Source organism: Alosa alosa, chromosome 10 (genome assembly GCF_017589495.1).
Source record: "Alosa alosa isolate M-15738 ecotype Scorff River chromosome 10, AALO_Geno_1.1, whole genome shotgun sequence".
NCBI lineage: Eukaryota > Metazoa > Chordata > Actinopteri > Clupeiformes > Clupeidae > Alosa > Alosa alosa.
In genome coordinates this window covers 13,399,127-13,416,626 of record NC_063198.1, presented here as the reverse complement: position 1 = coordinate 13,416,626, position 17,500 = coordinate 13,399,127, and the positions used below count along the sequence as shown (strand labels likewise).

Below are 17,500 nucleotides of genomic sequence, written 5' to 3'. Positions count from 1 at the left end.
AACCTGCTGACAGACATGCATAACTGTAGGTACACACCGCCGACTTGAGCTGCAAAAGAAGCTCTGGCCACCCTGTCAAGGACGCTTGTCAAAAGTATGGGGAAGCTTTTGGCGCTTTGGCCGCTCTGACTCAACTTTCTGCTTGACGCTCAAGATGCCCCAAAACGCAACGCCGACAGATTTGCTGCTTCTTGCAGCTGAAAGAAGCTGGCTTCCATTGAAAATGAATGACTTCCTGTGTCTTTTGCAATTCAAGTCGGTGGCGGTGTGTACGTACGGTAACTTCAGCATAAAGACTAAGCCCTATGTTCGGAATATGGATATATTCAGTTACATTTAACTTAGTCTATATTAAACTATTAGGTATCCTGTCATGAGACCCCTGTAGAAATGGCATCACATTGGGCAGAGAATTGGTTACATATTTAGGAGGTGAGAAGGAGGTATTCCCAAGGACCGGTAAGGACAAGGCCAGCACATGGTAGAGTCTGAACCCATTAGGTTCCCAGCTATGTTTTTAACAGGTGAGAGGATCGGAGAGGGGGTGGTGGTGGTGGTGGGGGTTGGGGGTATTTTCCTTGTAAACAGATGCTTGGCATGGAGTGCTGTCACTGGAGAGCCTATAGCCTGGCCTCGGTCATTTGGTACACAGACGGCCGTTAGCTACATAACACACAGCTGTGTGTGTGTGTGTTTGTATGTATGCGTGTGTGTCTAGTCAAGTTGCACAACATCTTCCTGATGTGGACACGGAAGCCAGCTCTTGGAGACTTGGAGAAGACTGAGGGTGCAAAACCAGGCCTTTGGATTTGACTTGCAAAACAAAATGAATTTCTCGAGCCACTCGAGCCCCTTTCGCACATTACTCCTGACCAGTGTTTGGAATAACGCCGTTTAAAAGAACGATGTTATTTTTTCAGTAACGGGGTAATCTAACTAGTTACTTTTCCCGTTGTTACAACGCCGTTAACGTTACTGGACGTTAAATGCGGTGCGTTACTATGCATTGATTGAATAAACTGTGTAATCCGAACGCATCCCTGGCTCACAGCTAGTGAGGAGGTGGGTTAATAACGACGTAAGCGATTATGATTGGCTAAGGCAGAGTCATGTTTCAATGGTAGCCAATCAGAGCCAGTGTTTTTACACATTTGCCAGCACACGCGCCACAAACACACATGCAACAGCTAAATAGAGATTCGACGAAACAGCAGAGCTCTGGAGCAATCCAATGAAAAGTTGGCATTTTCAAGGTGGAGATATAAGCACTACTTCAAATTCATTGTGGTCAAAGGCAAGGACGTGCATGTAATGTGTACATTATGTACAGGAGCGAAGACTTTGTCGACATCCAATGTAAGCAACTCTAATTTAATGAAGCATCTCACACACGCATCTAAAGCTAGTGGCCAAAAACACAGATACCTCCACCTCAGATGATAGCTCGCCATCCACTAACAAAGAAGGACTCGGAGCAAAGTCCTCCAAGCAGCAAAAGCTAGATCTTTCTGCCTCACAACAAAAACCTATGACACAGGCTGAAGACAACCGTAGGTCTGTCGATGTGCAATATCTTGAATTTCCCCTTGGGGATCAATAAAATATCTCTATCTATCTATCTATCTAATAAACATCGAAAGTTATGTAGCCTATAGTACAAACACCTGTCTGTTCTCATTTCAACTGGCTGCTCAAAACTGCTCAAAAAAATCCAAATTCTTTGATAAAACAACTTTTTTTTTTTAAAACAATAACGCAAATAGTTACTTTCCCTGGTAACGAGTTACTCTTATCATAGAGTAATTCAGTTACTAACTCAGTTACTTTTTGGAACAAGTAGTGAGTAACTATAACTAATGACTTTTTTAAAGTAACTGCTGCTGACCAATGCAGCCTTGAATGCAGGCTGCACCTTCCATATTGAAGCCACAGAGAAGAATGCCACAGAAAACAGTGTCACTATGGATCGCCCAGACCATGTCATCCTGAGATCTCGGTGTTTTGAGAAAGCCAAACATGGAACATGACCTGAGGGTGACTCCTCTTTAACCAGCAGCGGAGCATACAGCAGCCCTGAGGCTGCACCCACACCTCAAGAGACAGAAAGACAGACGGATAGAGAAAGAGAACAAAGAGAGACAGAGAGAAAGAGATAGAGAGAGAGAGAAGTCAATATGGACTGGAGATCAGCCAAAGGATAGAAAAGATATGTGTAGAAAACCATGCCAATGGTCAAACTCAAAGGTAGATCTGGGAGAGACGTTTGGCGAGTGAGGTGGATAGAGGGAGAGACGAGAGTTACCACAGAGTGACCACAACTGAGAAACAAATACAAAACAATAGAAATAGACACAGCAAGACAGGGAGGATAGTGAGAAAAGGATGGGGATGAGAGAAAGGGGAAGAAAGAAAGACATGCACAAAGAAAGAGTGAAAATGAATGAAAGCAACAGAGAGAATGAGAGAAAGGGAAGATGGAGGGAAAGAGAGAGAGGGACATGGAGGGAGGGAGCGAGAGAGAGGCTCCACACGTCGAGTCCTGTGCTGGTATCTGGCTCCGGCCGGGCTGTGTGTGACCTGGGCCATTGTTACGAGCCTGGTGGGAAGTGGCCGGCTGGCCCAATGCACACAGAATGCTAAGCAGCGCTGCCATTGTCTGCCCCTGCTGTGTGCGCCCGCCGTCGCTCTGGCAACCAGGAGCTGCACCCCCCCCCCTTCCAACCAACCAACCCCTACAGCTTGTACGCACACACACACACACACACACACAACCTACATAAATGAAAGATGAAACATTCTGCCAGCGCTTTAGTCACAGGCAGCTACACATCACAGCTCGAAGTCCTGAGAGGAAGTTCTATTCAAAACCAGAAAGACAGGCAGCAAAGACAAATGACCGAATGAAACAGAGAGAGAGAGAGAAAGGGAGAGAGGAGTGCATAAGAAAGAGAAAAGGGTATAAGGGGAATGAATGAGGAAGACAGGGACTTTTGGGAAACCCCCAACACAACAAACAGCCCCTACACCCAACAGCCGCTTATGCAATCACCTGGTCCTCCTTGACCCAAATCCCAGCCTCTGGGACTGCTGGGTGACTAGCATCTGGCATCTGGCATCTGGCACTGCCCCACAGCAGCTCATGAGGACAAGCAACCTTCTCACCCAACGCCTGACTTGAACCAGCCATGGATAATGATTCAGAGAAACAGCACTGTGCTGCTGGCCCAGAGCTGTGTTTAAGTGTAAAAAAAGTCACTAAAATTAGGTCAATGGGGCAGCAGACAGGCATGGGACGAATGGTGTCCTTTGAAGTCCTTGTTTGCGCAGTTGCACAAACAAGCCATTATAAACTGACACCACCTAACCTCCCCATGCGCACGCGCATGCATGCACACACACACACACGCATGGACACGCACGGACACACACACACTCACACTCTCTCTCTCTCACACTCACATACACAAACAAACACACACACACACACACACAAACACAAACACACAAACACACACACAAACACAAACACACACATGCACAGACTCTGCCTATCACTTGCTTGCACGAGCTGAGTTAGTGTTCCAGACAGCAGGTTCAAGCGCAGGAATGAGAGGAATGCCTGGGCTGAGGCAGGTGCCAGCCGGCACGGGGAGAGAGCGAGCACAAAGATCAGACTCCCCCACCTCTACCACCTCACCCGGCCTGATCTCAGCAGATCAGGTGTCGCCACCCAACACCAGATGCCACAGACAGCATGGGCTGGCAGGCAGGCGGGTGAGACAGACACACACACACACACACACACACACACACACACACACACACGGCCAAGAGCCTGGGCATGCCTTTCACAAAGCATTCCCCATGGCTGCAAAGCACTGTGCGTTTCCCCACCCCTGTACTAACACACCTGACTGATCTCCTCAGGTAATTAAAGATGGTTCATTAGCTGATGCAGGCGGACTCCTCTGCTACTGAAGAGTAGAGAGAAGAACTCAGACATGACTATGAACTGAGACCCTCAGAAGAGAACAGCACATCTTATATACACCTTAAACCTCCACACATAAAAAGCAAATGAAATACACTTTTAAGACCAGTAAGCAGAGATAGAACTGATAAAGACAACACATATAATAAGGCAGTAAGACTAGTGTCCATGTTAACTAGGTCTATTTAGTCTCTCTACACTCACACGATGTAAGCCTAGGAAAAACGCAACTGTAAATTGCTCTTTGGTTTGGTACAGATGTTGGAACAGCACTTTCGCTGTAGACCCAAATGTGTCCATGTTGGGAGGTTCATGTGTAACAGAGCAACCGCAGAAAAAAACCTTGCCACTTCCTGAACCAACAATGCCCAGAACAGACAGGAAGGGATGGGGATGGTTTGCCATCAGACACACCTCACTGACCTGACGATCGAATATGACATGGAGATGTCAACGTCAGGGGATGACAGGAAAACAGCTAGCAATGTTTACTCAGATCCCCGTGAACTCCGGTGTTCCCATGCAACTGACCTACTGAATGAGTCCTATGAATGACATGGTGGCTCTCCAACCTCTCCCAATCACTCCCAGTGAGCTTCATGGCTCTATTTGCATACCTCTTTTGACAAGAGCAGTAGCAGGGCTCTGAAAAGCAGGACAGAATCGAACGAGTATGCCCTCAACAGTCCTTTTGTACTGTTTGTAACCACACCATATGAGATAATCCATGGTTGGTTTGAAATGCTTCTGAGCTATAATGTCCAATGGATATAGATTTCAGTCGATTCAAGTCCACTCATGCTGTTGAGTTAGTGTTGTTATGTAGTAGATGGTCATGAGTACATGTTGGCTGACCACTTTGACCACACGTGATCCCCTTACAGACATCTGCATAGCATCAAGTCCTCAATACAATCAATAGATCAATAGTATTGGACAACTGAATGAACCACAAAAACATCTGACAAACTCGGTGAACCAGGGGGCTTATGCAGTGGAACCAACCACATCATTAAAGTTCTCCCAAGACAGGTCTGTGTTTTGGCCTTTGGCCTTGCTAGACCTAGCAAGCATAGGGATAACGTGGTACTGGAGAGAGCAGTGTACAGTAGGGGTCAACTGATATGCAGTTTTAAGGGTCAACGACAATAACGATATCTAATGACTGGATGGACGATAACCAATATTTGACCAAAATTAATTTATTTGGCTGTTAATTAACAAAACTACATAAAAGAAATAACTGGTAAGCAAGATTGGAGATAAGCTAAGAGGGGCAGTCTACCATCGCCAAACTGAAAGTGAAATGTACTCCCTTATAAACTAGACCTTGGGCTATTCTTTTAAGGAAAAATAAATACCATGGCGGCTATGTTTACATTTACCGGCCTCACAGAGATGAAGCTAACGCCAGCTAAATTTACCTAAACAAGCTAAAGTGTGTTCACTTTATAAATAACATTACATTTAAGATATGCAATCTTACTAACATGACCCCTACATTAAATTACAAAAAAAGCTTGCATCACATAACTTAAGAAACTGAAGTGGTAACCTACCAGTGTTACCAAAAGTGTCTTGAATAGATGCATTCTGTAATCCATATATTACTCTGGTGTAATCTTACTGGCCTTTGCTGACTATCTTGTGGTTTCGTTGCTAACCAGGAGCCTCTTTAAACGAATACTAATTAAAAGCTATGAGTTAAAACAAATATTTAAAAGTAATCTATAAAAATAATAACAATATATTTTAATTTAAGTGAAACTACACCATAGGTTGGTCTAGACATAAGGGTGCATTTAAACAAATATTGACAAAGACCAGGATTACTTCATTATCCAGACAACGGCACAAAATAAAACCCAAAAATGACACTTTTCACCAAGGCTCTCTGTGCCTCAGGTTTGTGGGGATTTTCAGATTTTCCTTCAGCATGCTGAAGTCTTACTTTGTGGAATATACCCTACGGGAAAGGCCCGAAACCACACTTGATGGCAGGTATATTGTCTCCACCAATGGCCATAGGGATATGTATGGATTAGGATGTACGGTTGGTGAACATCCATCTGTGACTCGGGTGAAGCATTTAGTCATGTCACACTACATAACTTCCCTCAGCTGCCACAAATTATTTATTAATAAACAATAAAAAGTATTTTAAAATGTGCATACCATGAGAAGGTGTTCATTATTTTTGCCTTAAGAATACTGTACAGGGGCAATGCTCAGTGGTTTATCCTAAGATGTTCTGATGGGATTATTTATTTAATAGGCTAACTCACAAAATCCCTCACTTATGATTACCAAGTATGACATCCTAGGATAGAAAACCCCAATGCCTTTTAGTTAAATTGGGCCAATTCTCTGACTAAAGGTCCCAAAAACACGCTCTTAAATTTAGAGTCAGTTTCTGTTCCAGGGTAAACAAATGCAAAACAACAAATCAATATGGTAAGTTTTGAGGCATTCTGTGACTTGGCCATAAAACACAATTTAACTGTGGTGTATGATGGAAAACATTTGATTTTGCCAGCATTTGGTTTGAAGATATTGTCACTTGGCTTGAAAGAGTATGCACGCTTCCAGACATGCTAATCAACACCTGTCACATTCCCAGAGTCCCCATGTCCCGGATGATGTTGGCACAACATCTGAAGTCCAGAACCACATGTGTGCTCTGGTCCAGAGCATGGAAATGTCAAGATCTGACAGCATTTAACATGGCTATCACCGTCATCTCGTTGACATTTCCCCATAAGAAAGCCAACATGTTATTTTGTCTGCAGCTGGCTTTCTGATGTCTGTTGAGAACACTTCTCACAAAAACAAAATAACAAACAATGTTACCATCACTTCCAACAACCCCCATTGTATTATGTTCCTGTACTTTTCCGTTTACATTGACTTTCTACATCCAAACAAATGCACCTACAGACAAAAAAAGGTTCGCAGCCATGCAAATGCAGCCATGCAGACAGAATTAGGTGCCTCAGAATTTGTATACCCCCACCATGCAACTCTGCCATCCTGTTCAGAAAAGGTTAATTACATTATCAAGAGAGGACAACTGACAGCACCAATCAGGAGGCTAATCGCTGACAAGACAATAAGCCTAATCTGTGCACAGGGTGGAGCAGTACGAGGGTGAAGCAAGGTTCCAAGCTCTGTGTAAGAGCATCAAGGAAGCATTTGGGGAATCATAATGGAGAATATCAATGCAAGAGAACAACCTCCTACTGACTCTCCGTCCATGACTGGGACAGATATGTTTAGTGTGACCCACAAACCACAGTCTTCAGCTCCTTTGAAAGACCCATAGCTGACAGAGTGTAGTTGCCAGTGTTTCCATTCAACAAATAAAATGCCTAAATGGCCTGGGTGATTATGTGTTGTGTTCTGTTTTTGTTATTGTTCAACCCTGTGGACAGAGGGGATAGCACTCACACCCAGAAAACCTTTTTGAGAGTTTGGTCTGTTTTTGGAAGTCCACCATCCACACTTGCAAACCACAATGCTTTCTTCTCACTGAAACCTCAAGGCACTAATTTTATGACTGCTGGTTCATGTGTAACAGAGCACCGGCAAAAAAAAAACTTGCCACTTCCTGAATCTACAATGCCCAGAACAGACAGGAAGGGATGGGTATGGTTTGCCATCAGACACACCTCACGGACCTGAATCCTCACGAATATGACGTGGAGATGTCAATAACGTCAGGGGATGACAGGAAAACAGCTAGCAATGTTTACTCAGATCCCCGTCAACTCCGGTGTTACCATGCAATTGACCTACTGAATGAGTCCTATGAATGACCTACTGAATGAACGTCCTATGGTCTGTTAATCATACACTTACACACATCCACTATATTCAAATGTCTGACAACAATCCAATAACGTATGGGGTGGAACAATAGCAATTGGTCGTATATTATGCTAACTTTTTCCTGAAATATATGATGCTGCTACACTAAAAACAACATCATGACTGATTACATTAAGAATTAATTGGTAACGTTAGATGGTGATTTCTCTTCTCGAATCTGTGGCGCACACTCAGCTGCATCAGCACCTGAGTGTCCACGTAGCCTATACAATACGGACTGCTTTCAAATGACACTACGATTTGCAAGCTGACCTAAAAGCTAACTACTGTATTTTGTTTTCTTTACCAACATACTGTCAGTGGATTTTCTGAACAACCGATGAGGGGCCGATGATGCAGATGCACGTGAGCTGATTTGGCCAGATCCGCATCTCGATTAATATACAGATTAATGTACACAGGAAACGGGGGAAATCCCGATACAAAATAACGGTATGGCGATCAGAGTTAAAATGGACCAATACCTCAACCCTGTGATTATTCAGTAAGATAAGAAAAGAGTAGCCATCGGCATTTTACTGACATTACAACAAAAGCCGGCAAAACCTGGTGTTCAGAGTTTATGACAGTCGCCCAAAAGTAAGGCTATATGTTACGCTAGCAGACCAAGCTAGCTAGCTAGCAAAGCAAGTGTCCCCATCGTTCCCCCTCACACAAAGACAAAATTGTCAAGTTCATCACACAAAGCCGACTACACTTGACGCAATCACGTAGAGTACTCTCCAACATTCCATTTTTCAATTGTCATGCCCACCAACCTAGCACACCGGTAGCCTCTTTAATATAGAAAAGTAGCTGAAAACTGCTTGAAATACTTAGATAAACCCGGTTCCTGACAGGATTTCTCCAGCTAACTTATCTAGCTAGTAAGCATTTCAAGCAGTTAGCTCTACTCGCTAGCTAATGTTGGTTTGGCTATTAGCTAGCTAGCCAGCTATCATGATTAAAAACAATATTAGCAGGATAATCTTAGAGCTAACGTTAATTAGCTGGACTGTTAGCCATCATTTTCATTTCTCCTGTTCCACTATCGCATTAGCAAGCCAGCTATATGTAATGACGTTAGCTAGGCTATTTTCCCATTCTGGCTACGTCTTCAGAAAATATACCAGGGTTACCGGTGGGATCCAGCTTTGAGTGGGGGTAACGTTAACGTTATTGTTATCAGTGAAGGATACTGGGGTGGCGGCACAGCAGGCGGTTGAGCAGTCGGGGCTCCCGGTGGTAGCGACACGGAGGTCAGAGACGCCCGCAGTTGGCTTGATGGAGATGGCCCGGTTATAGGTCCACTAACTGCGACAGCAGCCGGTTTCGGCACCACTTTCGGTGGCAAACTCATTGCAGATTTTGAACAAAAGCAAACAATACGTTACTAAATTATGTTTACACACTATCTAGTTATTATACATAAGTAGGCGAGATGTTCCTCTTCAGCGTTGCAGCAAATCCTTTTGCTTAAGATTCTGTCTCACAATCCATTTCTATAACTGGCTTTTTAAATGTATAGTCGCTTTTTACAAGAATTGTAGAGCTATTCATGGGGACGGTGAGGGGCTTGCCTCCCCCACCTCGTCCGGGATGTCCGCGGATCTGGTTCGGTTCCGTTCTTCAGAGTATATTCCCCGGTGTGCCCTCTTCACTCAGTCAGCGTTTGATATCTTCATGTTGCATTTTAAACTTATTTTTTCATAGAGATGGGAGACTTCGCTCAACATGGCGTTGCGGCCGCCTCAAGCAGTCCGGTAGGACGGACTGTTCGACTACCGTCGGCTAATTTCGGGTATACTCGGCTGACTGCCTATGGTTAACCTAGGACTGACAAAAGTGACGTATCAGTAGGATTTGATGCTGGGTTTCTATGTTCGTGTCGAGATTTCAGAGGCACTGACTAAAACCAACGTATGCTAGCCATCAGTACATAATGCAACATTAAAATAATTAGAACTTTATCGACACAGAGCGTTTGTCTCAATGTAGTCTAGTTGGGATACTGCACTGTTTGGCACATATTTTATCGTTAAGCAAAGTGAATAGTGGTTTCCAGCACATATGTTAGCAGGAACATAACTTTTAAATGGTTTACAAATGCGTGATTAAGAAGACCACAACAGTTCACCACAACATTAGTTTAAGAGTGGAAAAAATGCTTATTTGCTTAAAAAATACGTGAGCTCGGCTCTCTAAAATACATTCATACAGCGACATCTATCGGAGGTTTTTGAGAGGTGCGAGTGTAAATGCAACTGCCAAATGAGAGAGAAGACAACAACGGTGTATTTTATAGAAATTATTTTTATTTTCGAATTTAATGTGTAAGAGATACAAAATGAGGCATAAATGGTTAAAATCCAAGGGGTATGCAATACCAGGTGACTTCATAGTTTTCCATCTCAGATGTGGCCTAGGTAGCCTGTGGGGTTCTGCACACAAACCCATAGCATTCTTAGGCCATACTGAAACATTTCTGACAAAATGAGAACCAGCATTTGTCGCATAATGGCTGTTCTAAATGAATGCATGTGACAGTGTTAGTAGACAGACCAATTCTAACATAGAGAGCTGCTATTTTAAACACCTCACATCTTTATGTGACAACTTTATAACAAAACAAGTTATTGCACAATATATATACACAGTCACTTCTTTAAACTCTGTGCATTTATATAATTTAATGTGCCCAGGTGGAGAATGGAGCCAACATCCAAAGGGTCAGGCCTCTGTCCTCTAAGGATGCATAGTGCCCATTACAAAGACATTCACAAGAGCATTTGGCAGGAGCTTTACAATACACTTAACTTGACTTATACAGACTTATACAAATTTACATAAAACAATCTAAATCTATTTAAGAATTAACTTTGCAAGCTATTTTACATATGAACAAGAACCTTACAAATTGACAAGGCATTGTAATAAAGGCAGAAAAATAAATATTCTTTTCCACTTTAAAAAAAAACACATTAAGACAGAGGTGCATGACCTCTTTTTTTATTCATAAGCCTTGATGCAAAGAATTATACCCCACCCACCCACACATCCTTTAGTCTCTTCATTAAACTCAACCTGTCTGGTTTCCAGTGTTAACAGTGTGTCTCCTCACTTCAACCAAGGAGCAGAACACATTTCGTTATTTCAATGTGCTCCTCAGAGATTAAAACAAAACAAAAAAAGTGTGAAGAGTGTGTTTTCCTCCACATATTAATGAAGACGAGCTGAGTCGGGATCGGGATTCCTCCTCCAGGCTTGGCAGTCCAGATTAGGCAACCTGAGAAGTAAGAGCTGAGCAAGCAGAGCTGCTGTGATTTGTTCATTCACCAGTCAATCACCTCTGTCTCTGTCTTGGCCATCTCTGAAGGAGAGCTCATGACCCCATACAGGCCACTTTGCCACAGCAAAGCATGACCAGGGTCATAGGGCCCTGGTGTGCGCGTTTTTTACCAGAGCTCGCACTTCTGCTTGGGGTTCATGGGGGAGTTGGCCGGGCAGCCGAAGTGCCTGGAGAAGTCCTGGGAGTTGGAGACAGTGCCGATGACACGGTACTGTGACGGGCTGTGGGGATCCGTGATCACACCCTCATGGGAGCTTTCAGGGGTACGCACAGAACACCACACCTGTGTGGCCAAGAGGTGACACATATACACACACACACACACACACACACACAGTGGAGCCTTCATGAGACAACATAGTATGGGGAACTTTTAACACAGAACATTTACTAAATTGATCCGTGTAATTGATCCGTGTAAGTTCTTAATGTGCTGTAATATCCAATACTTCATAACTCTTGGCACTGCATAATAATGGCTAGGTGCCATCTTGAATAACCTGTGTTTGACCAAGCCCACATCAACGTTGGCATCCAAACTGGAGGGCAAACCTTGTCCATGGCTTAACAGTAAACACGTCACGTTCAGTGCTCATTCAAATTTCATAGTATTATCTGATAATATTTAACACTGGGTGTAGCTCTAACAACACGTCATAACATATTTATACACGCATAATCGCATATGTGAATAAATAACACATTTGTTTACGACCTTTGTTTTTATAATAAAAAAAATCCAAAGAGTTGTATGTGGTATCAAATAATCAAATCAAACAGAAGATGTAATGCAAATGTCCGAGAATCAAATAGGAAAATGAATTGTGGTCCCTCACCTGGGCAAATCCAATAAAAAACAGCTGATGGTTGGTCAACCCCAGGGCGGGCAGTGTGTCCTCCTCCCCATTCTTCTTGGTCCAGTTCACGTAGGCCTGCGAGACAGCGATCAGGTTTCACTTCCCTAATTGCACTTTCCTTCAGCTCCACAGAAACACCTTCAGCACAGCACAGTCCCTTCACTACACCACCTAGACTTGATTTCCCCTCTTGACACCTGCGCTAACCCAGGGCACGCTAGGTCCTTCCCTACCATATGTTTTTGCTCGTCCGCGCCAGTAACCTACAGCCTTTGAGCCGACGGAAAGAATGTGCGAGCTGCGGCCCGCTCTGCCACCTGTTATGTTCCAAGGCTTTACAGTGAGATAGGCTTTCCCCCGATTTTCCACCCCAGACAGGCTTTAGTGCCCACCCCCTCCAACACACACACACACCTCCGCCTGTGTGCTTGGAAACGTGTTAGCGTGTTCTTTTTTTAAACTGACTGGACCCCCTCATGAGGTCAGGCCTCCTCTTCCTCTTCGCCAACCTCTACTAATGCTTCTCACAAATACACTCTACGGGATCAAAAGAGTATATATACTTATACACACAGGCTGATCTGGCTTTAGTGTTAATGGAGAAAAAAGGCAGCACTTTGCATACAAAAATGTTTATTGCACAAATATGTTTCGCTGTGTTGCCTTCTTCAGTGTTAATGGGCCCTTTTCCTAAGCACAGACAGACATCTGTCTATAAAGGGGAGTGTATAAGGGGGGTGACTGGAGCATTTCATTTTTAATGTTCATTATATCCTGTAATTCAGCAGAGCTTGTTATTTTTTCATTTTGCACTGAAAAGATTTACTTTCTGAACATGTTCCTGATAATGTGCACCCATGGCTAGGCCCTGGCCTTGTCCTGCCTAACCAGCTGAGGTACCCAGACATGTCTCTTTTCTGACCTTGTATGCAGCCTTCAGTCCCCCGTTGTCGGCTATGTTCTCCCCCAGGGTGTGCTTGCCGTTCAGAGGCTCCTTGTTGATGGTATAGTTGCTGTACTGCTCCACCATGCACTGGGTCTGGTGCTTGAAGGCCTCCACCGACGAGTTCTGCCACCAGGGGCGCAGGTTCCCGTCCTTGTCATACTCCCTCCCTAATGGGCCAAACACAGTGGTATCATCTCACCATTTGGATTGTGTTTTTCAAAGCAACATAATTGTATTAAATGTGTAGAATCACTCAAGCGTTGACTGTAATCTTTAATGACACAGAATCAAGTTGCGTTCATTTTTTTGCTGAGTACTTACCTTGGTCATCAAAGGCATGTGTCAGTTCATGCCCCATAACCACACCAATTCCACCAAAATTCAGGGCTCTGAAACATGATTAATCATTAAGCATTGAAACTTGCATATGTAAGTAGTATTAAGATGCTATGTGGAGTTTATTTTTCATTTCAAACATCCAAAAAGTATCACCAAACAATATCAACAGAATGTGAGGAAACAGCCGTCTATGCTCTGTGTTGTCCCTGAAAACATAACGCAAACCAGCTAGCACCAGGCCAGCTCTCTTGTACCACGTGTGGTTTCCTGTGTACATTAATCAAAGGAAAAGTGCTTTGTGGCTGCGTTTAAGACAGGGGGTCAGGAATTGGGAGATTTAGCTTTGGCCAGTTCAGCATTCAGCATCCCAGCTATCTTTAAAACTGGCACACACAACATGTACTCATTTCTGGCACCATCTTCACAAACAAGCCAAGTACATCCGATGGCCACAAATAAAGTCATCCGTGTGGACTGTCTGATCCTCCCAGCAGGAATCTGCCAGCTCAACAACCAATTCACATTAACGACATACCATTGTTCTCTACATTGTCTCCATCTGTAAGGCTAACTCTCTAATGGGCTATTTATGGCTTATTTGGCTGAGGTAACTAGCCTAGCATGGGAGCAGTACTTCCTCTCTCTCTGGTGGATGGTGAGGACTATAGTCTTGGTTATGGACATGAATGCATGCCATGCATGGATGGACCTGGACACCAAAAAGGCTGCCAACGAACCAAGATAGAGGGTCTTACTTTGGCCATGTGCGGCTGTAAAATGGAGCCTGGAGAATGCCGGCAGGCAGGACCATCTCATTCTTGGTGGGGTTGTAGTAGGCGTTCACTGTGGGAGGGGTCATGCTCCACCTGTGCATATGAGAAATCACATAAATATCCATAAACCTCTCTCTCCAGTTTTCTATGTGTCTAACTCTAAGTCTCTGTACTCTTGTATTCTCTGTACGGTTCATAACAGCCAATGTAGGTGTCGAGGTGTCACTTCCTGTGATCTTCGAAGTTTGAGTGTTTGTCAACCACAAAGTGCTTCCTGGACGACAAGCCACATAACGAGAAATCATGTGAGGATTGGAGCCAAACTACCTGCTACTACAGAAATGTGTGTGTGTGTGTGTGTGTGTGTGTGTGTGTGTGTGTGTGTGTGTGTGTGTGTATATGGAGCTGAGCCGTATTTTAGGTGCAGGGCCGACCGTACTCACTGGTTCCTGTTTGGAGCCTTCCTCAGCTGGTCTGCTGTGACTCTGCCAGAGAAGTTGTAGTACTGCATGACATTCTGGAAGTACAGCTCTGACACCACCTCAAACTGCAAAAGAAAGAACGAGAGAACAAAACAAAATTTGAGAGAGTGGCCACGGGTGCCTTTATCCAAAAGCAGCCCACTAAGTAGCCTTCTAATTATCTTGAAAGGGCATAGAAAGCATCTACTGATTTGTGCTAAGTACCTTTAGGCATAAGTCAATTAACCACACAATGCTACCAATCCGTATTAATTTATACCTACATCGTTGAAGACCTTGTCCAGTTCCTTGGGGTCCATGATGAACTTGGGATATCCTACCATGTTGTAAATGGCATCAGCCTGAGGAGAGAAAAAAGAACCACCAGGTGGAGCTGTAGAGCAACTGAGATTTGCAAACCAACTAATCAGTTCCATAGTCAACACATAAATATGCGTTATGGCAGAGGCTGTGTTTGGTGCTGGGTTTAGATTGAGCTAAAGGGTTAGCATAGGCCATGGTAGGAGGCCCTGTAGGCCCTGTGTGTTTACGCCTGCTACCACTACAACATCGGAGCAACAACACTCCATTTTTTACATGAGGACTTTTTGTTAAGAGATTCATAGAGAAGCAATCATATTTGGGTGATAATCAGCAAAATGAAGTCCATCTACAAAACTAAACAATCACCAATGTATCCCTTTTGTATAATTCAGAACTTTTCCCTTTTGGATGGAAAATTTGCTACCAGTACTGATACTGACAACTTTAAAAAAAATACGTAGGGGAGTGCTATCATAATATTACTTCAGGGTTGTGTAAGGACACTTTTCTATCAACAAGCCAAAAGTTCAGCTTGCTCCCAACCCCTGTCCCCCAATGTTTCATGCTGTCTCCTCAGGGAGGACAAGATGTGCAGTCCGCCGCAAAACCCCCACAGCCAGGGCCGGCACATCGGACCACTGTCAGGCAGCATCGCCATAACAACCCCTGACAGGCTGACATTTCCATCTATGTGTCAAATCTGCTAAGCTGAGCTGGAGGGCACAGGTAATGGAATGGGTGAGGACTGAATTTGGCCATGCTCGGTGAATATATTCAAAGTAGAACTTGCATACACACACACGCGCAGCACACACACACACACACACACACACACACACAGACAATAACATGTCGACTGGTGCAATATTTATAGACCTCACTAAGGCTTTTGATATGGTCGATCACTATTTGCTTATAGACAAACTACATGCAATAGGCCTCTCCAAACACTCTCTTATTCGGTTTAATTCTTATCTCCACTGTAGACGTCAGCGTGTCTCTCTTCATGGTTCTGTATCACAGTCCTTAATAATGGAGAAAGGCGTTCCTCAAGGCTCTTCCTTAGGGCCTCTCCTATTTTCACTGTTTATCAATGATCTTCCTCTAATCTGTTCAGACTGTCACATTCATCTCTATGCAGATGACACAGTGATTTACACATCTAAGAAGTTTCTAAGATTCAATCCACACTGCAATCAAACTTAAATGCCATTCAACTTTGGTTTCAATCCAACCACCTTTTACTGAACAAGAAAGTCATACAGCATGCTGTTCCCCACCAGATCAGCTACATCAAATCAAGATAACACTCTTTCACTCAAATTCTCAGATAATACTCCACTGGTACTAGTACTGTAACTTACGAATTTTGTATCGCTCTATTAATTGTTTTACTCAACCGATTAGGTTAAGGATTGTGTCTCAACTAATATTTCCTATCTTAGACTATGCAAATGTTGTCTACCAAAACGCATCAGAATCACACCTGAAATCATTAAATGTTGCGTTCAATAATATATGCAGATGCCCTTTTACTACTCATCACTGTGTAATGTATGACTCACTTAACTTATTATCACCAAAAGTCAGAAGACAGTACCACTGGTATCAGATTATTTTAAAATGTGTGTACACTGATTATCCTTCTTACCTTAAGGATTATTTAATTCCATATAGACCCAGCTATAGACTGAGACACACTGAATATCCCTCACTGTGCCAAACATCTCCAAAGAGAGTGGTAGACGTATCTTTAAATTTAAAGCCCCCTCAGACTGGAATTGCTTACCTGCGTCTCTAAGATCTGCCACTTCTTTGCATTCCTTTAAAACATCGCTCTTTACTCACTTGCAAGTAAACTGTTCCTGTAAATGTTTTCCTCATGTGTGACTGGTCCTTTGTTTTTTATATTACCATGTGGGATACTTTTTGTCCTTACTTTTTACTCATGTGTTTTTGTGTTTATATGCGACTATGGGTGTAGGTGCGTATATAGGACTCATGTGTGTATATGTATTTACTGGTATGTATATATTAATACATGGTCTGGTTTTCACTAAGGACCCGGCGGGGTGGTTGTGGTGGGCGAGGTGGGATGAGGGAGAGCTTTAGAGGGTGTGAATGTACATGTGCTGTATTGTCTTTGTCTTATGTCCCGAGGACCCCCTCGAAAACGAGATGTCTCATCTCAAGGGGTTATCCTCCTAACAATAAATTTCAAAACACACGCACACACGCACGCACTCACACACGCGCACGTGCGCACCCACCCACACACACACACACACACACTTACTTTTTCCTTGGCAGCCTTTTTGGTGTCCGGGTCCATCCAGGCAGTATCTTTCAGGCTGTCCTCAAAGGCCCATTTGATCTCTGAGACCATGGCTTCAGCCTATCAGAGAGAGGGAAGCACAAAAAAGGACAGGTCACTGACAGACAGCTCCCCCGAGAGTGTTTTAAGTAAAAAAAACTTCTTGCACTATTGGTCAGCCATCTGGATAGTGACTGAGTGACATAACTGTTGAATGAAGAGGTTGGACCTAAACATGAAATCAGCCAGCTCAGAGTGCTGAGTGACATTTAAAAAAAA

At 43.6% G+C, this 17,500-nt stretch overlaps 2 protein-coding genes across 4 annotated transcripts in view; both read right to left on the bottom strand.

The window, feature by feature from the left end:
- Positions 1-9,703, bottom strand: part of eif4g3a (eukaryotic translation initiation factor 4 gamma, 3a) — a 74,850-nt gene extending 65,147 nt beyond the window's left edge. Inside the window, exon 1 of the mRNA XM_048254121.1 lies at positions 9,058-9,703. Within this exon, the coding sequence (XP_048110078.1) occupies positions 9,058-9,218 (161 nt within the window). The 5' untranslated portion in view covers positions 9,219-9,703. The remainder of the gene's footprint in view (positions 1-9,057) is intronic.
- A 450-nt stretch (positions 9,704-10,153) lies between these two features.
- ece1 (endothelin converting enzyme 1) overlaps positions 10,154-17,500 on the bottom strand; it is a 28,203-nt gene continuing 20,856 nt past the window's right edge. For all 3 annotated transcript variants that reach the window (XM_048254662.1, XM_048254661.1, XM_048254664.1), the window contains 8 exons: positions 17,204-17,302; positions 14,868-14,945; positions 14,566-14,669; positions 14,105-14,215; positions 13,332-13,399; positions 12,987-13,177; positions 12,044-12,139; positions 10,154-11,490 (listed from right to left, as the gene is read on the bottom strand). In XM_048254662.1, the coding sequence (XP_048110619.1) occupies positions 11,314-11,490; positions 12,044-12,139; positions 12,987-13,177; positions 13,332-13,399; positions 14,105-14,215; positions 14,566-14,669; positions 14,868-14,945; positions 17,204-17,302 (924 nt within the window). In that variant the 3' untranslated portion in view covers positions 10,154-11,313. The remainder of the gene's footprint in view (positions 11,491-12,043; positions 12,140-12,986; positions 13,178-13,331; positions 13,400-14,104; positions 14,216-14,565; positions 14,670-14,867; positions 14,946-17,203; positions 17,303-17,500) is intronic.